The 25,162-nt window shown below is 35.0% G+C and overlaps 1 protein-coding gene across 2 annotated transcripts; it reads right to left on the bottom strand.

Moving 5' to 3' along the window:
* Window positions 1-1,876: 1,876 nt before the first annotated feature.
* LOC106071700 (regulator of nonsense transcripts 3B-like) lies at window positions 1,877-20,435 on the bottom strand. Of its 2 annotated transcripts, XM_056012759.1 has the most exons (12): window positions 20,271-20,433; window positions 16,818-16,916; window positions 15,866-15,972; window positions 15,254-15,358; window positions 14,978-15,078; window positions 14,574-14,681; window positions 12,150-12,232; window positions 11,190-11,462; window positions 9,841-10,580; window positions 9,176-9,224; window positions 7,019-7,201; window positions 1,877-2,563 (listed from the first exon to the last, which is right to left on the bottom strand). In XM_056012759.1, the coding sequence occupies exons 2-12, from the start codon at window positions 16,905-16,907 to the stop codon at window positions 2,450-2,452; spliced, it is 1,953 nt and encodes a 650-aa protein (XP_055868734.1). In that variant the 5' UTR covers window positions 16,908-16,916; window positions 20,271-20,433; the 3' UTR covers window positions 1,877-2,449. The 2 variants fall into 2 exon arrangements, with proteins under 2 accessions (XP_055868734.1, XP_055868735.1); XM_056012760.1 differs by lacking the exon at window positions 7,019-7,201 and having other exon boundaries at window positions 20,271-20,435.
* Window positions 20,436-25,162: the final 4,727 nt, after the last annotated feature.

Here is a 25,162-nt window from a genome sequence, read left to right as displayed (position 1 = left end):
ACTTAGGAAAAGAGGAGGCAGACACAATGATAGAAAAGAAGTAGGGCACTTTTGAGCTCCAAAAGTGCTAAGGAAAGAGGAGCGCAGTTTAACGTCATGTCTCGGGACGGTTATGCTTGAGGTACGCCAGAGTTTATTATTGTGGTGTTGATTTAGAGTTTAGAGCCATTTATTAGTACATTTTGTTCTTTCCTTATCAGAAAATCCTGAATTCATTGATGTAAAGAACCAGCAATGCCAAAATATTGTAATTTGTTTAAGCAAGCTACGTGGTTTGGGATGTTGCTACATAAGACTTGTTCTAGAAGTTTACATGTGATGCTGGAGATTGATACTGGTCTGTATATTTCCTAGGCCACATTTTTCTCCTTTTTTATTTTTTAAAGAAAAGGGAGTGACCTACCCTCGGTACTCTGCTGTAATTTTTTTGAACACTGGTTCTAGCTCATTGCTTAGTTCTGTGAGTAATCTAGCTGAAATACCAGGTCCTCCAGATGCTTTATTTGGTTTTACGTTGGCTAATAATTTTTAGAACCCTTTTTCTAGTACCTCTATATCTCAAATATTTTTGGCTTGGTTCAGGTTAGGTAATATGTCTTTGTCTCCAGGTGCTGAGAATGTTGATGCAAAGAATTTATTTAGGATGTTAGCTTTAGTTTCATTATCATTATGTGTTAAGCTATCTTCTCCTTTTAATGGTGCTACTCCTGTTGTTTCAATTTTCTTCAATTTAATGTATGAACATAAGTTTTTGTCGTTATCCTTAGATATTACATTGTGTATGTATTCACTCTGAAGCAGTGTGCTTACTTTTTGAGTAAGGTGTTTAATTTTAATATACTTTTATAAACTTAATTTCTTTAAATTTTCTATATATGTTTTCTGTTCATTGAAACGTGAGGCATTGCAAGAGTAAAACATTGTACAACACGTCATCAACATGATAAAAACACAGCTAATGGGACAAAGGGCATGACACTATTTTGTTTGTTCTGTTTCTAAAACTATGAACAACTTTTTGTTTTCCTTCAATGTCTGAATGAAAATATGGTGCATGCCACAGAAAACGTGTGGTGTCATTTGGAAATAAATGGTTGCCACTAGAACAGTAAGGCTCAGCCTTGGGGACATTTCAGTATACAACATTTTGTGAAATGATATGAATATGATGTAGCTTATAGCAATCTTTTCTTCATTGCTCACTTCAAGAATGCTGCCCTTTATGTGCTTGTTTTCATAAATGATAACGTTTTATAATGGTGTGTTTGTTAAAAACAGCCTCACTTTGCAAATCAAATATGCTGCCTTATTATCATGGTCAACAAAAAATCTGTCCATTTTTCTTTCAAGTTCATTTGGAGTCGACTTTTTTCATTACTAAAAGAGTCTGACACAATACTCAGAAATAATGCCTTCTGTCTGTCACATACATACAATGTCAAGATGGCAAAAAAACAAAACAACAGCAGACATTTCCAAGAACTAAAAATAACTATCAATTCATTTAGTGTTAGCTGAATATATAAACATTGTGTTTTCTTACAAGAAAAACATTAATATGAATATTATAATAGCATAGGATGGGAACCATTGAAGAAATAGTGAGAGTCCTGACGTAAGGAATAATAGGCCTGCATTTTCCGTTTTAACTTTGTTTTGGCAGGCCAGATAGCACTGCATCACGGGCTGAATGTGGCCCATGGACTGTATTTTGGGCATCCATGAACTAGAAGTTATTTGTGTGTTTTGTAATTCCTGACATGTTTTATCCATAGAGGGACACAACAGTTAATAATAGGTAGTCTTCACTTCTGCATTTAACTCACAAATATTCTAATTTAACATGCACCCAAAAAAAAAAAAAAAAGTAGACAAAGCTATTTAGCTTTATTTTATTTACAATTTCAAACAAAATTCTTTAACTCTTTCCGTAATTATTTACCACATTCTGATAGAATAAATGTTTGTATCGTCGGTTAGGAGAGAAAGAGTTAAAAGCGAACGAGTCTCCTGTATCTCTTTGTTGGACAAGTGTATTTAAAGGGGATCAAGAAAAAAAAATGTTTAAATCACAAATGAAGAGGAAGATTTTGAAATCAACTAGAATGTAACAAAACTTATCTGAAGCAGTGCAGAAACTTACGAAGTCAACACAATCGTGGAACATGTCAATAGAACAGAATGGTCTGGCTGGAGAAAACAAAAAAATTCCTAAAAATCTTGGTATTAATTTTTTTTCTTCTTTTTTTCAATCTTAGAACTTCGATGGCATTAAGTAATTCACTGATCTAAGTGTTGTTGTTTTTAAATCAATATATTTGTAGACCTCTCCCTTACGCCACAGCAACTGCCCAAGCTGAAAGTATGGTCAAGTTTAAAATAAATGTCCTATTCTTTGCTTTAGACACCATTCCTAAATGTTGGGCTCTGATAAGATGGGTCGTTCATCTCATGAGCTTGATTCTTTGGGCCTGTCTTTACCACTTTCAGAAGTCTGCGGAGAACTCTGCCTCTGTCTCTCCAGGGCTCTCCTCGGGATGTAGATTTGACGCTCTGGTCTGTCCTGTAAAAAAACAATAGACAAGAATTTTCTTTTTATAAAGGAAATATTAAAACAGAACACATTCCAGATAAATCCTCATCATTTATACCAGTATATATGAAAATAGTGTCATTTTAGTATGACTGCTTAGAAGAAATGATACAGGTGTAGAAAAAAGTTTTGTTTTCAATTTAACATTCACTTTTTGCTTTATAGATTAGGATTCTGCATTAAACAAATATTATTATATTATATTAGACAAATATTATTAAAAATAACTTAAGAAGAATGCCAGATGGTGGATAAATAAAAAGACCATCCTAAGATAATGGATTTATCTACCCTCATTTTGGGTATTTTATAGATTAGGATTCTGTTTTAGACATAGGTTATAATGAAGAGATTATTAAAAATAACTGAAGAAGAATGCCAGATAGTGGATAGATAAAGAGACCATCCTAAGATAATGGATTTATCTGATTCGGATCTGACAAAATATGTAGGTCCTAGCTGTATCACATGAAATACTGCAATTTTCCTTCAAGTTGAGACTCTGAGACAATGTGCTGACATCATATTTAAAAGAACGAGAGAAAAACGTTTATCTGCCATTATGCCAAGCAGCATGTTTTGAGACACACTAACATGTATTTGGCAAATAGCATGGTTCATCTGTTTCTATGACATCATAAAGTAACCAACATAACAAAAGCCTCTATTCACTTTGAACATTTCAAATACTTAATAGAGTTCAGTGGGCCCGGGGTGACCTCATATCCTTAAGTAAAAGTGTTAGCTTCCACCAGTTTACAAAAGGTCACTACATCTCCTTCCCCTCCCCATCATAAGTTAAAATATTTGTAAGTAGTTAACTAAATCTGAATATTTGTGTCAACTAAATAGTGTTTGTGGTATGTGACATTGAGAAAGCATTCTGATGATTTTTTTTTGCCTTTCTTTCTAAATTTATTTATTTGAAAATTCTTTTTCTTTTAATATTAGGTTTAGCTGAATTTGACAGCCACACAGGGGATTTTCAGAAATTGGTTTTAAGTTACTTCGCTTTTTAATTTTTTTTTAATGGGATGTCTCACTGAAAATGTCTCCTGTAAAATGTATCAATTAAATCAATCTTGTTTTACATTTTTTATTTTTTATAAATAGGGTAAAAAAATATGATATTTTTTAAAAATTTATTTTAAAATTATCTCAAACCCAGAATAAAATCTGAAGCTATGCTATAGTCAGTCCAATGATAACCTCCTATGAGTGTCATGATTTGTTTTGAAGACCTGTGTTATCTTTCATATGTGAGCCTCTATTTCAATACACTGAAGAAACACAGTGTAGAATTCAATAACAAAAAAAGTAATTGAGTGATGAGCAATGCACCTAAAACAATTAAGTGGGCAGTCTTTTGAAAGTATTATTATAATCTGATAAGTATTTTGGTGGCTGAGTGGCAAAGCTCTTGGCATTTAAATTGAGGGGTCTAGAATTTGAATCTCAGTGAAGACTGGGAATTTAATTTTGGGATTTTAAGGACACACCTGAATCCACCAAACTCTGATGGGTAGCTGACATTATTTGAGGAAAGTAAAGGCAGTCAGTTGTTGTGCTGACCACATGACCATCGGCACTAGAAACAAGAACTTACACCATCTGCCCTATAGATGTCTTTTATAGATGTGTTTTATTAGTCTCACATTTTGTGTTCATTGGTTTAACTGATGAGTTCATGCACACCATTTCATGCACTTGGAAAGAAAGAGTATTGAGCTAGAAACCTAGGATCAAGCTAACTATTGGTGTGGCTGGCCCACTGACATCATCAGATTTAACTAAGCTCAACACAGAAGCATTGGTAATTGTCCTGAGTTCATTTTTGAATTGTCTATTTAAGGACTGAAGGCTAGTAGTTGGCAGCATACTGTAGTCATTTAAAATGTCATTTTTTAATCTCTTACACAGGGCCGGCCCTAACAATTGTGGGGCCCTATGCGAAACAGATTGCGCGGGGCCCAGTCTGGGTAGAGATAAGCATAATGTCAAAATTAAGATTAAGAAAATACATTCGTCTTTACAATAAATTTTTTTAAAAGTGAAAGCTGAAAATGCCTTTTTTTTTATATTAGGAGTACGACTGGCACCCCAAAATTGACAATTTTGTCTATATTTCAAGAGATTTTAATAATTCTAAGAGATTTCTATGACTTTTTGTATATTTTGCAATTTCAGGAGATTTTCAGGAAGCCTTGGAAATCAGGAGGCCGCGGAAAACCTGTTATTATATATATACGTCATAATGGTTTAATTTAATAGTTTATAGCTAGAATTATCTCATGCCTATGAAAGTGCGGGGCCGCATAGGTTGCAGTGGCTTAAGAGCGGCCCTGCTCTTACAAATGCCCAAAGAGTAAATTTCTCAATTTAATTGCCTCTCTTCTTTTACCCCCAAACAAAATTTTTTATTCTTTGATGTCTCCATCACCTTGTAAAAACATTCTAAAAGTACACCCTTAGTAACATAGAGTTATGAAACTTATTTAAAATATTTCATTCATTTTTGTTCTAATTCTTATTTTGGCTATAGTATCATAAAACTGAAAGTCAATAGATAGTCAAGCAAATGGATTTATCTGAATCAGATCTGACAAAATATGTATTTTGGGTATTTTATAGATTAGGATTCTGTTTTAGACATAGGTGATAATGAAGAGATTATTAAAAATAACTAAAGAATAATGCCAAATGGTGGATAGAGACCATCCTACAATAATGGATTTTTGAACTTATATAAGCGGTATGTGCTTAAAATCTGACAAAAAAAATTGATCAGCTGTTCAATTTCTCCTTCCCAATTTAAATAATGTTGTGCTAAAACTTGTCAAGGTTGCCAAGAACAACAATATTGTTATGTCTATAAGCATATGGAAAAGCTAAAGGTCTAAAAGGTAGCTTTAAAAAAAAAAAAAAAAAAAAAGCATAAAAAAATTTAAGAAATGATAATCCAGATATTTCTAGAAGTAGAGCAGAACATAAAAAGGGTCAAAAGTGAGAAATAAATATTCCGTCATTTATTGAGCTTTATTTTGATACTATCTAAGTGAATTTATTTTTCAAACTGATTTTTTTTTGTCTCTGTTCTTTAAATATTATGTGTGTGTGCTCATTTATTACATGATTCCGGTATGTGATATTAAATCATTCAGTTTTCTAGATTTGTGTTGATTTATCACCACTTCTCTAATCCCTGGAATACTCTTGGATAGTGTGTCACTAGATTTACTTCTAAATTACAAGTACTAGTAGTGTAATAAGAAATCAATAACAGCATCGCAGGCATAGTGCAGGTCACAAATGTTTGGGAGAGATGTAGTGAAACAATTTTTGTAAGGCTTCCTTTACTTGCAGAAAAAAACAAGACTTTTTAGTCCAGTTTGGACACTAAGAGGGGACTCAGGGTATTCTGGAAATACAAGTCAAGTCAAGTTCCCCTTTCAGACCTTGTGGTCTACAGGGCATATGATGTAAAGTTCATCTGTTTATGTGGGCTACGGTTAATGAGGGTGTCATGTGGCCAGCACAACGACCAACCGCCTTTACTTTCCCCCAACTAATGTTAGGTACACATTAGAACTGGGTGGACAGAGGCGCCCAAAGATCCCAAAATTAATAATACCAGTCTTCACCAGGATTTGAACCCAGGACCCCCAGTTCAGAAGCCAAACGCTTTTCCCCTCAGCCACCGCGCCTCCATTTCTGGGGACACACAACATTTTTATTCTAGAAGGAAAACTTCAAAAGTGAGAAGACAAAATGGTCTTCCTCAAACCAAAAATGCGTCATGCAGACACATAATAAAATACCAAGACCAGTCAACAAACATGCACAAAGACATACAGCATGCGAAGATTAACTCAGTGTTTTGATATCAGACAAATGTATACTTTTCAAATAAATCTTTTTATCACAACAAAAACAGAAATTTAAAAAAAAGCAGCATAAGTGATGATGACCCACATAATTATAGTTACAGTAAAGAGGAATAGTGCAGTGGGTCTGCAATTGCTTAATATATCTGGGAGGGAACTTTTAAAAGTTATCTGAAAAGTCAGTCTAGCAATATATTTTGTGGGCCACCATCAAATGAATTAGAACTTTAAAAAGATCTCTAAGGAGTAACTACTTTAACTTGTTAGTTCTATTAGAGTAGTTATCTCCCTGTTTAACTCCCTAACTACTTTAACTTGTTAGTTCTATTAGAGTAGTTATCTCCCTGTTTAACTCCCTAACTACTTTAACTTGTTAGTTCTATTAGAGTAGTTATCTCCCTGTTTAACTCCCTAACTACTTTAACTTGTTAGTTCTATTAGAGTAGTTATCTCCCTGTTTAACTCCCTAACTACTTTAACTTGTTAGTTCTATTAGAGTAGTTATCTCCCTGTTTAACTCCCAATATCTCATTCCTATTACCTTTTTCTTTCTTTTCTTTTCATCGGCTTCAGTGTTGTCTCCCCTGCCATCATTGTCATCTTTTGAGTGGCGTGGGGGAGACATGTCAGGGGTGGACCTCTGAGATCGGCTGCCGGCATCCCCTCTTACCCAGCCTGTCTGCTGGTCAGAAGGCCCTCCTCCTCGGTTTGACCTGTCCTCCTCCTTGTTCAAACAGAAAACAACGACCACAACAATAATACATGAAGCTTGACAGTCAGTATTGGAACAACAAAAAATTATATATTCACTTCAAACCTTCTCATACTGAATTTGAAGAGAAATTTGTTTAACTTAATAAAGTAAAAAGTTCTCCTTTCAGACCTTGCAATCTATAGGGCAGATGATGTCTTCTGTTTCGGTTTCCCATGGTACCCATTAGAGCTTGGTGGACCCAAACTTAACTTAAAGCTCATTTAAACAAATTGGGCATAGTTGCTGAGTGGTCAAGTGCTTGGATCTGTTAGACGCTTCCATGCTGTGTCTTAAGCAGATAAGTAAAACGGAGGTAACTCTCAAATAGCTAAATCAAATAACACAGGTGAAAGGCCAACAATATAAGTTAGTTGACGCTGATAGTGAATGTCGAACAAGTAGTTTAATAATAACAAAAGGAACCATCAAATGTTGTCAAGCTAAATCTATATGTTCATAAAAACTGCCTCTGTCTACAGCTGTCAAAAGTATTCTGTTTACATTTCATTATTCTGCCTAAATTCCTAGTCTTGTTTCTACTAGTCACGTCACTGCCTCTAAGTCAAAACTTTCCCTTTCTATGAAACAAATAAACCTGAGGGGGTTTTAATTTGACTGGGATTTTGAACTTCATGATATTTTTGATGCCCTGGAGTCCATCCAACCTTACAACACCCAACTCTTGATATCTTGATACTACGATGAGGAAGTAAAAGGAATCAGTCATTGTCTTGGCGACATGACACTCTGTCAGCCATAAAAAAAAACATATTGGGAGTCACCTCATTTGTCCTCATTGATTGCAAGGAACTGGAGTACCTATTTTTTTATTTACCTATTGAACAACCTAAGTATGGATGAAAACAAAGTAATGGGAGAAAATGGTCAAAACAAAAAGCTCTAATAGAATACAAATGAAGTTAAGTGATAATTTAGTTATTATTGTTCTACAAGACAAATCAATATGAGAAGGTGTTGAAAACATTTGTAAAACCAAACTGATGACAACAAAGAAACAAAATGACTAAAAGAGATTTTCAAACATTTTCCATATATATTTCAATCAACTATACTATAAACAGTGTCCTATAAAAAAAAAGATGTGTTTATAAACGACATTTGGGAGTACATATAAACACCTAAGGAAACTTAATGAAAACAATTAAACAGATCATACCAGAAGTTTCATCAGTTACTTTTAGAATTTGTTTTTTATTTAAAAAATATATACTAATGCACATTTAAAAAACTTTCATTCTTTGCATATAAACCCCATCCTACCTCATATTTTATTTGACAACCCATATTTCTTTCATGTTTTGTAAAAGTGACAGTATCAGAAGGAAGTCTTTACTCTTTTTACTTTATTAAGGTTAGTGCATTTTTTAAAAATATTTCTCATCAGATGATTACAACTTAAAATTTCAGAATCTGTTTATATATACTATTGTCTCTAATGTTTATGCTGTTGTAAAATTGTCTCATTTATTTTAAGAGACACATGGACCAAGAATCAAGTGATACAAATAGTTTCATGCTGGGATGAATGTTTGCATTTAGAAAGAAAAATTCTTGACTACAACAGGACAAAAATAAAAAAAAATAAAAAAAAGGATATATTGACATCAACTTTGAGATTGAAAATCATATATACTAGCCAACTAAATGAAACATACAAATAGAAATTATGGAAGCAAATTCACATCAAGAACACTTAGAGCAGACGTGTATATGTCTATCACAGTGAACATGGATCAGTGAAAGAAAGTATAGAAAATGAATGTAAATTACACTGGTGTGCAGAAAGAGAGCTCAAGTATCACACAAGTAAAGTGATGATGTCAAAACTGAAAGATGACACTAAATCTGAGGCCTATATTAATATATAAGACAAAAAGACACAGCTGGAAATGCATGCCCAGATTACTTTTAGACGATGTTTACCTTCGATTTGTCATCCCGGGTGGAATCTGTACCCAGACTTTCTCTGCCGCTGAAAGAAAATGTAAGCAAAAAAAAAATTAAGAAAATAAAAATTGTAATATTTGAATTTAAAATTGCTTGCATGGAAATGGGTCATGTATATTACTGGGTACTTGTTTAAAATTTTCTTAACTTTCCTTTAAAAATAAATAATTTAAACTAAAAATAAATAATTTAAACTAATGTACCATATAACAAAATAGCAAAAGTTTTTTTTTTTTTTAAATTGCTAACAATAAAATAATGAAAAATTATTTTTTTTACTGTCATGAACCAATAGATGACAGATTTACAAAAGCTCTTAATATCTACAGCTTGTCTATAATAAAGTCTGTCAAGTGAGATGTTTTGAAAGAGCGTATTTACACATACCAGTACCAAAAGATAGTTAGTCTGGACAAAAGCTCTGGAAAAAAAAAACTTTCAACAAGTCCCATTAATTAGTGTATAGCTCTTCATTCCTAACCATGAATGTGATGAACAAGCTAACATTGGGGACACAGCCACAACACAAATGTGCTAAGATGGCGACAGAACTTTGAAGCCAGATGACGGTGCTAACAGGTCTTTTAAGTCCAGGCTAGTCGGAATTAAAAGATGGTAAATTTTTAAAAAATGCGGCTCACCTTGAACTTGAGCCTTCTTTCTTTCCATCTTCTGAAATTTTATTTCTCACAAATTCTGGTTTTCTTTCCACTGGCTTTTCAAATTTCTTAGTTTCCAATTCTTTCCTCTTCCAGCCATCACCAGCTCCTATTTTCCTGTCATCTCTCCTGTCATCCCTGTCCACATTTCTTCTCTCCTCTCTGTCCTTTCCAGCATCTCTTCTCTCCTCTCTGTCTAGTCCACCTTTTCTCTCATCTCGATCCCTGTCTCCGCTACCTCTCCCATCATCCCTGTCATTATAGCCTCCTCTCCTGCCATTTCCTCCTCTGTCCTCCTTAAACTTGTCACGATAACCACCACTGCTGCCGTATTTATAGCCCCTGTCTGTGTACCTTTCACCTCGGTTTTTATCCCTGTCCAATGGCCTGCGATCAGCATCGTCCCTGAAACTCCTGGCTCCTTGATCTTTATACGACCTGCCTCTGTCATCATCATAACCCCTGACCCTGCCCCCTCGTTGCCTATCTCTATCATCCTCCCGCCTTCTTTCGTCCCATTTAGAGGTACCTCCGCTGCTTCTCTTCATCCTGATCTCTTCTGACCTCCTATCTCTAAATCCTTTCCCAGCATCAGGCTCTGACAACCGCTCCTGTACAAGATCTTTATCTTCTTTTTTCTCTCTCTCCAGGACTATCGTAGGCTTCTCAGAAGCTGCAGTATTATCGTAAGACACGTTATCCCTCTCTGTGTTCCTCAAAAGCTGATTGATCAAAGATAAAAAAAAAGAATACTTCATTACTAGTTAGTATTTTAATTAAATATATTAAACGTTGACCCTCTAGGCACGCCCAACAGTTTGCTGCCTCAACAATGAGCCACCCTGTCCCCATGAAAGAAAAAATTTATTTAAGTAAACTTATACCAAGCCTCACATGAGGTTTGCGGGACATGTCCTCTGAAAGAATGAATTATGCATACCAAGAGTTGTGCTGACATTGAGACAAATACGGGGAAAGTGCAAACAGTATAACTTGGCACTGCACTTTCATAGAGGACCTCAGAGCAGTGGACACCAGGTGGGAAGAGACTCCAGACATTGCCAGTGACATATCTTTATGAAGACAGCTTGCCGCCCAATGAGCTGAACAGTGCAAGTCTAAGTAAGTGAGTAAATTTAAACTAAGGAAAAATAACCACATCAAAAGCCCAACCTGTTAAGTTCACTCAATAAGAAACATGCAAAGTAAATTATTAGGTGGGCTAATTAAGTCATGGACAGACCTCTTTATGGATATTGACTCTAAGAATGTCAGAAAACTGAGCTGAATAAATGAAATATTTGTAACCAATCCAAACATGATTCTCTCACCATCTTTGGTGTCCCCTCAGTGTCTTTCATCCACTTCCTTTCTCCATCTTTTTCCTCCTTCAGCCTGTCTGACCTAGGAGGGTCTTTTTCTCGTCTCCTGTCTCGAATCCTGTCCCTTTCTCTCAGCCTGTCTCGATCCCTGTTGTGACGATCCCGATCCCTGTCCCTCATCCTATCTTTGTCTGAAGACTTTCGGCGATCAAGATCATCATTTCCAGACCGTTTCCTATCACTGTCTCTCATTCCACCTCGTCTTCTTTCTTCTTTCAATTTCTAGTTAGAAAAAAAAACAGCAAAAAACTTTGATATAAATAATACAGAAACATAACCAAAGTTTGATTTAAAACAAAAACTTAAAAAAACACAGGTCTTACTGAGTTAATAAAATATTGAAGACGATATGGATTTTTTTGTGAATAACTTTTTTTTTTAAATTTCATCTATCGTGAATTCATCTAGAATTTAACAATTTCAGTAAAACAAACACAAAAACTGTGAGATATCACAATTATAACAATCAGTGATTTAAAACTTTATCAAAACAAATTATTAGCAAAGGTTACTTACTGTGAAGTAAAAAAAAAAGAAAAGTAGAGTTCCCCTATCAGACCTTGTCAGCTATAGGGCAGATGATGTTATGTTCATCTCTTTTAATTGCAGATGGTTAACAAGAGTGTCATGTGGCCAGCACAATGACCAACTAACTTTACTTTACCCAACTTAGGTACACATTAGCATTGTGTGAACGTAAGTTCATCTTGAAAATCTCAAAATTCATAATTCCAGTCTTCAAAGAGATTTAAACTCGAGACCCCCATGGCGTAACCACTCAGCCACAGAAACTTACTATAATGTGATACAAGTGATTGTAACTTAATTTTTTACAAGGACTTGCTAAAATGTATTTTTTATAAAATGTAAAAAAAAATGTAAATGCAATGTAAAAAAAATTAAACTCACCGCTATGTTGAGTTTTCTCTCCTCTCGCCTCTTCCTTAAGTATTCCAGAAGTGGAGTGGACACTCGACTGCTTCCAGACCTTGCTAAAGAATGAAGCCAAATATGTGAAAAAATGTTTTTGCATAAAAAATAGACTCTATAATAGATTTATAATAAACAATTTTTTTTTTATAAATAGACTTTAAAATTTAAACATTAAAGAGAAACTCCGATGGTTTTGACAATTTTTGATATAATATGTGTTTTGATTTATAGATAATGAATATATTATTCTTTTTTTTTTATTTGCAAGAATAACTTAGTAATTGATGTTTTTGTGACATAATTTTTCTGCGCATCCAAAACAGTCAGATTTTCACTGAATTTCTGTGTGACGTCACAAGTGTGCACTCAAATCCTATAGATAGGGAGGCGCCAAGTTATACGAGGACGAGGAAAAAAAAATATCTTTGATAAAAAAATGTTTCGTTAGTACTTCATTAAAATACTTTAAAAGTAATTTCTAATGGTGTATAAATTATGACTGTATGTTTGACAGTAAGAAAGTTATGATTTTTTTGTGCAATTTTGACCTAACATTGGTTGACATGGAAAAAGTGATGAGAGCTTGACGCTGGCTCAGCCGGCGAGACACACCCACTAGGTCAAAAGTTAAAAAGTTGGAATTGAGTTTCGTAGACGATAGATCTACTTATTAAATAAGAAATTTAATAGTAGATCTAGTATTCGTAGTAAATTTCTAGCTCACAAATCTGATTCATTTATATTTATGAACTTCAGTTTTTTTTAAATGTCTCAGTAGTATCATTAATTGAATTCTTCGGCCTGGAAATCCAATCTATTGTTGGTACTGCACCTGGTATTAACTTCAATTTTTTTCAAATCCCATTTCCACAGCAATGAAAATGAAGTTGCTGAAACAGCTTCTCTCAAAATGGTTTGAACATAAACAGGAATTAGCTAATGCCTTTGTAAAATATTTTCTCTTCAGGCGAATAAATTTTTCCCATTTTCCCTATAAAACTTCATTCAAGTTCATCTCTTGGAAACAAATGAAAAGAGACACTAATTTCTGTATCAGCATACTTGCTGATTTTATCTTTGTGATTGGAACTACTGCAACAAGCTGAAAAACAATATTTAATTTTCTTCAAGTAGAAATAGAGGTTTAGATCTAGAATATTATTTATAAACAATGACCGATTATAAATCAACGTGGAGACTAGATCTAGCTGTGAAGCGTAACAATAAATGCGATCCGATAGGTCTAGATCTAGACTAGAGAGTTTATCGGTTATAAAGGTCTAGATCTAAATTCAGCCAGCAACCTTGTGACGTCACGTTTTTAAAAACTAAAAACATCTTGCAGAACCCCGTTTTTTGGGGGGCGTGGAGAATTTTCTGTCTAATTTATTAAATATAAAATTTTCCGAGCATTTAAATAAAAAATGATATAATGTTTACTATTACAACTTTTTACGCAGAATTTAAATATGTCAATAAGTAAAATTTGAAAAACTATCGGAGTTTCCCTTTAAGTTCTCAGAACTAAGAACTATTCTGATTTGAAAAAACAACAACAAAACACCAATAGAAAATGTGTAAACTCAGCTAATAAAAATATTATACAGTGAAGAGAATTTGTCTATAGTATTACATAATGTTGTGTCACAAGGCTAAAAGTAGGCAGAATGCCATCCTTGGATCTATCCCTGTTTTTGGTGAACCAGGTTGTAATGCCCTTAGGGATGACAAAGCTGGTACAGAAACTGTAAAAAAAAAACCCTTGTACTTGTACTCTAGTGGTTAGTCTTGGAAATATAATTCAAACTTTGAAACCTGACATTCTAAACAATCAGGTTATAAACCAATGTTTCTGATGTAAAGGTCATCTGTTTCTGTGGCCTACAGTTAACAAGGTGGTCATGTGGACAGCACAACAACCAACCGTCTTTACTTTTCCCCAACTAATGTCAGGTACCCATTAGAGCTGGGTGGACTAAGAGGCGCCCAAAGATGCCGAAATTAAAAATCCCTAACTTCACCAGAATACGAACCCTGGACCCCCGGTTCGAAAGCCAAGCACTTTACTCCATTAGTGTGTGTTCAATCTTTTATGATTTGTACTTGCAGGATTAAATTATCTATTTCAGAAACTAAGATCTCTGTCATACAACCAGACATTAGGTCAACAGATTTAACAAAAATTCCATTGTAAAAATAACACTGTCCTCTGGAACAGCAAGCTAAGATTAGCTTAGATCTTCTTCATGCAACTGAACATGAGGTCAACAGATTTAACACATTTCCTATGGAACAGCAAGCTAAGATTTTAAATTATAACAAAACAAATAAGCCCATTTCCTTTGAAAGCATTACATACAGACAATCAAATGGAGGTAAAAAAAAAAGACATGAACAAACCAAAGCTATTTTCTTTTGTCTCCACTTCTACAACCATGGCATCAAGGGACACTGCAGGGACCTCTGGTGGCTTGGACACATTTTCCACAAACTTTTTATAGTCACTGTCTAAGAATGTGAACAGAATGGAGAACCAATGATTTGATTTGTAAAACTATAAATTTAGTAACTACAATACATCACAACTAGCTAAGCCATTCAGTCCAACTTGAAATAATGTTTCAATTATTACCACAAATGACTGCGCTAATTTATGTTTGGAACTATTACAACAACAAACAAATCACATAATATTGAGTGTTTTATGAATCCTAGTGTTTCTTAATGATCCTTAATCATGAAAAACAATGGCTTGTAAATAGCCACGCAGATACATTTGTACATAATAAATTATCATCACATACCTTGCTCTATTACTCCATTTTTTGCATCAACCTTTTTTGGCTTTTTCTTCGGTACTTTTTGAAATGGTGCAAATTCCACAATGGCTGGATACTCTCCACCTGTAAAAAAAAATGTGGGGATAATTTTTAAAAAAGCATTTCAGTAAAGAAGTATGTAAAAACATACTTAACTGTAATGTAAAAGATAAAAATGATATTTTATTGACTTTATAATAAATGTTAAAAAAACAATAATTATATATTTCATTTGAATTGGCATGGTGTGAATACTTAACTTTTGCATCCAAGAAAACATATCCATCAAATTTGTCCCTAAAAATGAAGATATCCTCAGGAACTAGGAAATTAATGTAGGCTCTTGTGAAAGCATTTTGACCAAGACTGTAATGAAAACCAATGCTTCATTATTTTAACAAACATAAATAAAATGTAATAATAAAAAGACTTTTATATGATTTATGCTTGAATTAGTTGATCAGAAAGTGTATTCATATTACAGCATTCACATCCTTTTGCCCAAATCTCATGTGCAATGCACACATTGCAAGACTCAAGGATTAATAAAGACATAATATTATTATTATTTAGTACACGAAACTGAATATAATAATAGGCAAGAACAGTGCAGATTCACAGTTACATTGAATTAATTAACAAAGCTTGAAAGGATTGAAGATGTAAGAAAATTAACTTCATGGACACTTTGTTCCTTTCAGGACTGTTGTGAAGAATGTCATTATCTATTTCCAAAATAGAAATAGGCCAAAACAGAACTGTAATTTGCAACGTATGAAACACTAACATTGGCAACACCCAATCAAAACATTAACATTGTCAGCACCCAATCAAAACAGGATGTAAAAGTTATTCATTAATAGAATGGTCTACCTCATGTCAGCTCGCACAAAGTAGAAAAAATCATATTCAGGCAATGGAGACACTTGCTGTACAAATTCTTCAGGTGTCAGTGAGGGGGGCAATCGTCTAATCACTACCTGTAAAGGTGATAAATTAAAAAGTTTCTATTATTTATTAAGATTAAAAACTGTAAAGACAAAAAGTTGAAGCTACATTCAACATTCCAAATTTAACACATTTTTTTAAAAGTCTTAGGACACAGCACCCTCATTTTTGGTAAATCACAGATTATGATAAACTACAGATGCTGATTCATCACAGATTTTGGTAGATCAAAGATTTTGAAAATGTTCAGAGAATATTTTTTTTTTAAATATAAACAAGGAACTCCTAAAATGTTAATAATTATTTCAGTTTATATGTTTATATATAATAATTTAAAGAAAATTTGACTATAGGACTTCAAAGAGAGATAATAAAAATACTATTTATATTAGGTATTATCACAATTCAATATAAGTAATATCAATTATACAAAGTAACACCTGACTTTGAATTAACGATATGATAGTTCATTTCAAATACTTCAAATAATATAAATATCAAAACAATGAAATGCTGATCTATATTATAATAATAATAAATAATAATAATAGTTATCATAAACTATAGGCCTAATAAAAATATCTCTAAAGCACAAAATTTTTATTGTTAGTCTACTCTAGAAAAAATCTAAAATTTAGATTAGAATTATAGATTCTAGATCTAGATTATTAAATATCTAGATTTTTTAAAATTATTATTAGATAATTTAGATTCATAATAATGGATGCAATTTTACTCAAGTTCTGTTTTTAAAATTTATTTTTCATAATTTACTATTTTTCATACTAGTCTCACTCTCTCTAATCTATCTAATAATCTAATATAGAGCTATATACTAGAACTAGATATATAGATATATATAACTAGACCTACTTACTTTTGTTGGTGTATGATCTTTCTCTTTTTTTTTCTCCAATGGAGGTTTTTGCATATCTGTATCATTTTTAGCGGTTGTCCCTAAAGTCATTCTTTTTCACTGATGAGAGAAAACATTTCTATATAAATCTATAGAAAAAAAAAAGATTTAGACTACTCTAGTCTATATACTTCGCTCTATATAGATCTATAGTATTATATAGGTGAAATGGACTCAAGGCTCAAAGTAGAGAAGTGCTAGATCTAGTAGAGTAGAGTCTAGATCCAGATGTATCATATATATATATATATACTTGTATAAAAATAGATCTAAAAGCATTGGATAACCAACTCGAGAAAAAAGTAACATTTTCATCTTTAAGAAGCCTTTCCCTGTCCCAAGAAGTAAATAGATCATGTGTCTGACTGATTCGATCAAACTGACCAGTGTAAGGCTAGTTGAGACTATGTGTAGTCGGTCATGACTAGACAACCAAGACCAAGCGATAGTGTTTGTTGTGTGTTGAGTGGTCTGGCAAGAAAATACACACTGCCGTGGTTAGTGAAGCATGTAAATCTACTTTTAATACGCATTTTTTTCTTTGCATATAAGATCATAGATCTAACTGCATAGACGAAGATATATTTCTTTTATGAGAATGTAAACTTGCTGTATGGTTTCCCATAAAATTCAGAAGTCAATAGATTAAATTAAATGTATTTGTGATGTCACTAGAAACCCAGTGAAAGTCTGACTGTTTTGGATGGCAGGAAAATTATGTTGGAAAAACATCAATTACTAAGTAATAGTAAGTTTTTATTCCAAATTTAAAAAAAAGAATAATATATTCATTATCTGTAAATCAAATCATATGCCTATGGCTATGGCCTATGGCATGGTGATATATAATCAAAAATTGTCAAAACCATCAGAGTTTCCCTTTAAGTCACTTAGATTGTGTCACAAATCTAGATTCTAGACAGACTTTCTAACTTTCTAGAATCTAGATCTAGATTCTAGATATAACTTACAACTAGTCACTAGTCTATAGAATAGAGTGACTAGTGTGTAGAGTCACGTCTAAGAGTAAGACTCTAATCTAATCTAGTCTAGATCTAGAATAGTTAGACTCTTCTATCTCTAGAATCTAGATAGTCTAGATCTAGATTAAGAATCTAGACTAGAGTACAGAATTTAAGAGATTAAGATTTACTTTAACTTTAACTTTAGGCACTTTCTTTAGGCTACTTTAGCACACTGGCGGATCCAGGGGGGGGGGGGGGGGGGGGTAGGGGCGATCGCCCCCCCCCCCCCCCCCCCCCCAGGGACGAATTTTAGTATAGAATTCACACAATTTGTATACAAATTTATTACTTATGTTAATAATATATACTAATTATTTATATTTCAACCTATTTTTTTATTATTTCGCCCCCTCCTCTAGTATATGTTGACCGATTTGGTGGGGTCGGGAGGGGGCGATGGTATCAATCCCGCCCCCCCCATACACTTTCGAGTGTGGGGGGGGCGGTCCAATTTATTTGTAGAAATCACAGCTTGCTAACAGAATCAATTAAATATCTATATGATTAAAACTTGTTATTGATATTTTAACCGATCTTTATATTATGTCGTTCCCTGTTTACCGTTTGGGGGTGGGGGGGGGGGGGCGTATACCTCTACTGCCCTTCCCACCTAAACCATTTGAGTGGGGGGGCGGTCCTACTTTTATGGAGAAATCATAGTTTGTGAACAAAATTAGTTGAATTAATCTATAAATTTTATATTATGTCTCTCCCTTTCTGGTATCTTGGTCGATTCGGTGGGGTCGGGGGGGGGGGGGGGGGGGGCGATTGCATGTACTGCCTTCCCACTCTAGCCCTCTGAGTGGGGGGGGGAGGCGGTCCCATTTTTGTGGAGAATCATAGTTTGTGAACAAAATTAGTTGAATATCTATATAATATAAACTACGTATTGATATGTGAACCCATTGTATATTATGTCGTACCATACTCTAATCTCAAATTTTATCATTAGTAAATTTAAATGAAAAAGGGTTGCACCAGGTGTGAAGGGCGATATATGCAATTGCATTTCCCCCATCGGACAAACCAATACTTTTTCTTTTAGTATTATAGTTTAGAAATTACAAAATGTAAAAAATCTGCCACTAATATAATTTATATATACTATAAATTAAATTCTTATATCCAGTCGCCCTACTTTTTTTTTTTATTCTTTAATGCCAAATGCAATCTTTAGCACAAATTATTAAAGGAGCGAGCATTAATCGTTTTCATTCTACCCCCCCTCCAATTTCCAGAGTTTATGTAATTTCACATGAATTTATCACAATTATTTTAAGAAAGACTTTGCATTGGAAAAGTTAGAATTCAAACGAAATTTTTCACTATAAGAATCATGATTGAGATGAGTTCTAAACCGAAAAAAGATATATTTATAGTCGCCTTTTCCCAACCTTTACTCAATCGGATATTTTTCTAGTTAAATAAATTTGGGAATATAACTCACAACTTATACTACGATGTTATTGAATATTTTTTATCGAATAATTTTTTTTCGGCGGCGATCCTCAAAGCCAAAATCTAAATATGTGGGTTATCTTATCTTTTCAAAGAACAAATCGATTTTATTTGCAATGTATTAAGGGCCTATAAATTCATATTAGAATATCTTTCAAGTACAATATTATTCAAAATGTACTTTTTTAATAGTATGAATAATGAGCTTTAGGTCAGGAGAACGCGTTTCTGCAGTGAAGAATGCAGGAAAACGCTTTTGTCGTCGGGGCTTCGCCCCGAACTCCATTGATGAATAATGAGCTGTAGATGTCAGGAAAATGCGTTTCTGCAGTAAAGAATGCAAGAAAACGCTTTTAGCGTCGGGGCTTCGCCCCGAACTTCATTGATGAATAATAAGCTTTAGATGTCAGGAGAATGCGTTTCTGCAGTGTAGAATACAAGAAAATGCTTTTGTCGTCGGGGCTTCGCCCCGAACTACATTGATGAATGATGAGCTGTAGATGTCAAAAGAATGCGTTTCTGCAGTGAAGAATGCAAGAAAACGCTTTTGTCGTCGGGGCTTCGCCCCGAACTCCATTGATGAATAATAAGCTTTTAATGTCAGGAGAATGCGTTTCTGCAGTGAAGAATGCAAGAAAACACTTTTGTCGTCGGGGCTTTGCCCCAAACCCCACTAGGGAACCATATAATGATATAGCGTTGCCCCACTTTTTCGCCGAAGGTTGAGAAATGCTGCTTTTTAAAATTCTCATATATATATATATATATATATGTGTGTGTGTGTGTGTATGTGTGTTCTGTACACACGTTTATGCATAGGGTTAGGGTTTACTGTGCGTTAGGGTTAGGGTTTGGAAAAAAATCGCCCCCCCCCCAGTCCAAAGTTCTGGATCCGCTAGTGCTTTAGCAAGCAAATGTTACTTTAATGTACCTGGTTAGATATAGTAATATAGTACTTTAGATCTAGGACTATATTTATATAGTATAAGTAAGTATAGATCTAGAATTATATCTAGATCTACATCTAGAATCTATATAAGATCTAGGTTTAGGCCTAGGTAAAGGTAAACGTCAAAGACTCAAAACACTAAAAGTAAAGTGAAAGAATCATAATAAGAATCTCCTATGTAAGAAGAGTACTAAAGCTCTTGTCTAGTCTAGATCTATATATAGATCAGTGATTCCCAAAGTGATTATTTCATACATTGACCTCCAGGGGTCTACGACGACTTTCAAGAAGTCTACGTAATTGAGAAATGGACGAGAGGTGATCCCATTTAAAGCAGCCGAGACTTTCTTAGTTTATCTTAAAGATTTCAGACGTTACTTAAAAAAATATATAAAAATAGTGATTTTTTGAATAATGTTAACTCTGCACAAATAGATCTATTAGGCCTACTATACGATTTACGACTGAAGTGTCTGAAGGAGGCCACCATTGCAATAACTTGGCCAATTCTTGGACGTTTAGCCTGATATCAGACTGATATTCAGTGGCGTAGCTATGGATTTGGGGGGCCCGGTGGGCTTGATCTCTTTAGGGACATTTGACATTCGACATCGTGACATAAATTTCATATTTAATTTTGTAAAAAAAATCTATCACTCATTTTGGGGACCCTCAAGAGGGGGCCCGGGGGAATTTTCAAATTTGAATCCGGCTCCCTCCCCCCACTCTATCTACGTTGATGTTGGAATTGTTATTTTTAATGTTAACGGGTAAATGCCCGGTGGGCCGGCACCAAATGGTCTGGTGTGGTCGCGAAATTTTTTTTTAAATGCAGGCAATTTTTTTTTTTATAAAAAAAAAAGTGACAGCAACAAAATAAAGTTGTCGGAACACGTTTTCTTGTACAACTATTAATTTTGTTTGAAATTCAACAACAATATCAAAAACTTGTCACACTTCTCTAGAGAATGGGCATCTACATTAGGTTCAGCACCGATGAATGCACATTCAACATAAGTCGCTTGCTCTCCGTACAAAATTAAAAAAGATGATTGCTATTGAGATGCTCTATGTGGACGATTGCGCCCTTCTTGCACAAACCGAACAGGAGCTTCAGCTTGCCGCCCATGAATTTGCTGAAGCTGCTGCCTCTTGAGGGTCCCCAAAATGAGTGTTAGATTTTTTTTACAAAATTAAATAGGAAATTTATGTCACGATGTCGAATGTCAATCTAATAAAAATGGAGGTCATGCTTCAACAGTCCCCAATGGGAACCAATCCAGTTTTACAAATCAATGTGAATGCGGCCATCTCTTTAAAGTTGTTGACCACTTTATCTATCTAGGCAGCACTGTGTCCAACGACGCGTCACTGTCCAGAAAAATAGACAACCGTCTCGCAAAGGTCAATGGTGCTTTTGGCCGCCTCGGACTGATAATCTGGTTGAGTAGGTCTCTTAAACTAGCATCAAAAATCAATGTTTATTATGCACTGGTTCTCACTACACTCTTGTATGGCTCTGATGCCTGGGCATTCAAGGCTCCTCGAATGCTTTCATCAAAGTTGCCTTTGCCCGATAATGGGCATATGCTGGCAAGACTACATTACAAATAATTATGTTCTACTGGAAGCCGGTTTGGACAGTATAGAAGCACTAATTAACATTCGACATTTGCGCTGTGTCGGACACTTATCCTCAATGGGAAACCACCGCATGCCAAAGGCGATCTTCTGCAAGCTTAGAGCAAGACTGCGTAATAGATGTGCTCCCCGTAAGCGCTATAAAGATCAACTCAGGCATCATGTCGCCCTCGCACTGGCATAGAGGAAAGTAGCTTGAGCAGATGACCTCTGACAGAGACAGTTGGAGAGCTCTCACAAAGGCTGCTGGACAAATATTTGAGACTCAAAGAAAAGCCATTATTGAAGGCAGGCGCAGAAGACGAAAAGAAAACTTATATAGACCGCCAGCGGACCACGGCTTTGTCCGCAACTTGCAACTGGGTTTGCGTAGTCATGTGAATCACTGCATGCACTCATCCTTAATATTCAGAATCAAAGACATTGCCATTTTTATTATTATAGATCTGGATGCTAGATCTAAAACTACATAACCAGTAGCGGCCTTAGGGGATGGCAAGTGGGCGGGGCCCGGGCAACCGCCCCAGGCCCCGAGCCTGAGGGGGCCCCGCGAACAGAGATTCCCTTTCACCTTCAGTGAAAAAAAAAAACCAGACCAGTTCTAAAAAAAAAAAAACAGGACTTAATGCTACTCCATATTTTGGAAGCCTATTTCTGCATCTATAATTCTACACGATACTAATTACCATGCATTCTCTTAATTATGACATTTAAATTTGGTTTCGAAATACCGTTCAGTTTCGGTAGAGACAGCATCTTATGACCTGTCGATTCTAAGAGGCTATCATTGTCTAACACAGCGATGCCCAAACTACGGCCCGCGGGCCAGATCCGGCCCGCGACTTGCTTCTATCCGGCCCGCCAAAGCATTGGAACAAAATGTAAAAAGAAAAATGCAAAAAATTAGAATGTTGAAAAAAAAACTCTCTTGAAGTTAGGGTTCTAACCCTTTCTTGGATGATTTCCTCCTTTAGGTTTGTTATTCTTACAGTTGTAGTCAATACTTGTTTTAGTGTAAGAACACAAGTGTTGTGTTTTTTTTTTTTTTCAATGGCGATAAAACTTGACAGCCATTTTTAATTCTTGGACAATTCCGCTACTGTCTTGAGCTAGTCGTGTCCTTGACACCTTGTGTGTGCAACACAGAGCATCTTTAGAGCATCATTTTTGGGTCGTGTTCTTTTGATATCAAAGCCATTGGTACCGTACTGTTTAACGTTTGTGATTTAATAAAGTGGGAGAGCCAAAGATACGAAAAGTGGACTCTGAATGTAGAAACTTTCAGAAAAAGAGGACAGATCTTTACTTTTTTTGTTGAATATGATAGAAAGCCAACATGTTTGATTTGTAAAGAAAATGTGGCTGTTTTACAGAACATAACATTAAAAGGCATTCTGAAATCAAACACATAAACACATATGGTGGCATTCTTGGTTTGAGCCGCGAAGACAAGATTGCCAAGTTTCGACTAGAGATTGGGGGATAGACAAGATTTAACTAAAAGAGACAAGAAAATGAATCAACGAAAAGGGCCAGCTACAGAGTTGCTCACATTTTAGGTAGAACAATGAAGCATTTTTTTCCCATGGCAAATGTGTAAAAAAAAAAGTCCTTGCTAGCAGTGATGGAAGAAACGTGTCCCTAAAAAAAGAATGCAGTAGAAGCTGGCAGCCTTTTTCGCATGATAATTACAATGCGAGTGGAAAATCTCCATTCACAATTAAAAGACAGAGAAGCAGAATTCCAAAAGTTTTCTATTGCGCTGACGAGTCCACTGACATAACTGATACCGCGCAACTCTTGGTATTTATTTGCGGTACAAACAGCAAGTTTGATATAACAGAGGAGTTAGCAGCTATGCAGAGCATTCATGGGACTACAACTGGAGAAGACCTGTTCAAAGAAGTGTCAACCATCATAGAGGACCTTGCTCTTCCTTGGAATAAATTAGTTGGAGTGACTTCTGATGGCGATAGAAATATGGTTGGATGTTACAGCGGACTGACAGAAAGAGTTATTTAAAAAGTGGTTGAGTAAAATGGAACTGAACCCCTGCGGCTTCACCGCATCATTCACCAACAAAATCTCAGTGGAAAGGTTTTGAATCTGGACCATGTGATGATCCTTGTGCTCAACACTGTAAATTTCATCAAATCACAAGAACGTTGAATGACAGAAATAGACTCCGAATATGAAGACGTTCTATTTGAGAAGGGAGGGGGGGGGGGCTGTTTAAGTCGAGGAAAGGTGTACAAACTTTTTTTTTTTAATTTAAGACACGAAATTGAAATATTTATGACGGACAAATCAAAACCACAACTGGACGGCACCTCATGGTTGTGGGATTTGATTTTTTTTTTATGTGACATCACATCTAAATGAACTCAACACCAAAGTACAAGGGAAACACACATTGATTTCGCATGTGTATACAGACATAAGCGCTTTCCAAACAAAATTCAACATTCAACAGGCGGAAAGGGTGCATCTTGTCCACGTTCCCAAAAGAAGGAATGACCCAACTTCTGAGGCTCTTAATGGATAGTTGCAGTGAAAGATTTGTGGATTTTCATAATTTAAAAAAATCCGTTTGCTGCCGATGTGTCAAGTGCCACGACAGACATGCAACTGGAACTGATTGACTTACAACGCCAGACATCTCTGCTTGACAAATTTCAAGTGATGCAAACTATTGACTTCTACTCGTTTTACCTGCAGAAAATTTTGCAAATCTTCGAAAACAAGCGCTAAGGATGATCACAATGTTTACAAGCACTTTTTTGTGTTGACAAACTTTTTCTAGGTGTTTCATCTATGCAGGCAGATATTCATAAGATCTTTTTGGAGAAACGTCAAGCATCACATTACTTTATGTACGTAGGTCAACAAATAAAACTATTAAAAATAGCTTATTGTTTTTTTTTTCTTTTTCGTGATATGGCCCGCGACACGAATGCCGAAAATTAAAATGGCCCGCAGACCAAATAAGGTTGGGCATCACTGGTCTAACAATTCACCTTGGCTTAAAAAACAAACAAACAGCAGTTTGAACAGCGGAAAGCCAGAAAAGTGGAGTTCTGTGAATGAATCCGTCTGCAACCGCCTAGCAACTAGACACTATGTGTTGTTAGTCTTTTTGCAAGTGTTCCCGTTTTCCAATTGTAAGGAACACGTTTTGGAACAAAAATAAGACCTACAGCATTAGAGCCGGCTCCGAGGCCTAGATCCAACAT

Source organism: Biomphalaria glabrata, chromosome 15 (genome assembly GCF_947242115.1).
Source record: "Biomphalaria glabrata chromosome 15, xgBioGlab47.1, whole genome shotgun sequence".
Classification (NCBI taxonomy): domain Eukaryota; kingdom Metazoa; phylum Mollusca; class Gastropoda; family Planorbidae; genus Biomphalaria; species Biomphalaria glabrata.
Note: the sequence above shows the minus strand (reverse complement) of the source record. Positions and strands in the feature narration are given on the sequence as shown.

Excerpts from the sequence above, each read along its gene's own strand:
- LOC106071700 (XM_056012759.1), bottom strand. The coding sequence starts at position 16,907 with ATGACTTTAGGGACAACCGCTAAAAATGATACAGATATGCAAAAACCT. Across the intron at positions 12,233-14,573 it reads GACAAAAGAAAATAGCTTTG|CAAGGTCTGGAAGCAGTCGA; the intron begins GTTTGTTCATGT and ends TTCATTCTTTAG. Across the intron at positions 11,463-12,149 it reads AGAGAAAACTCAACATAGCG|AAATTGAAAGAAGAAAGAAG; the intron begins GTGAGTTTAATT and ends TTTTCTAACTAG.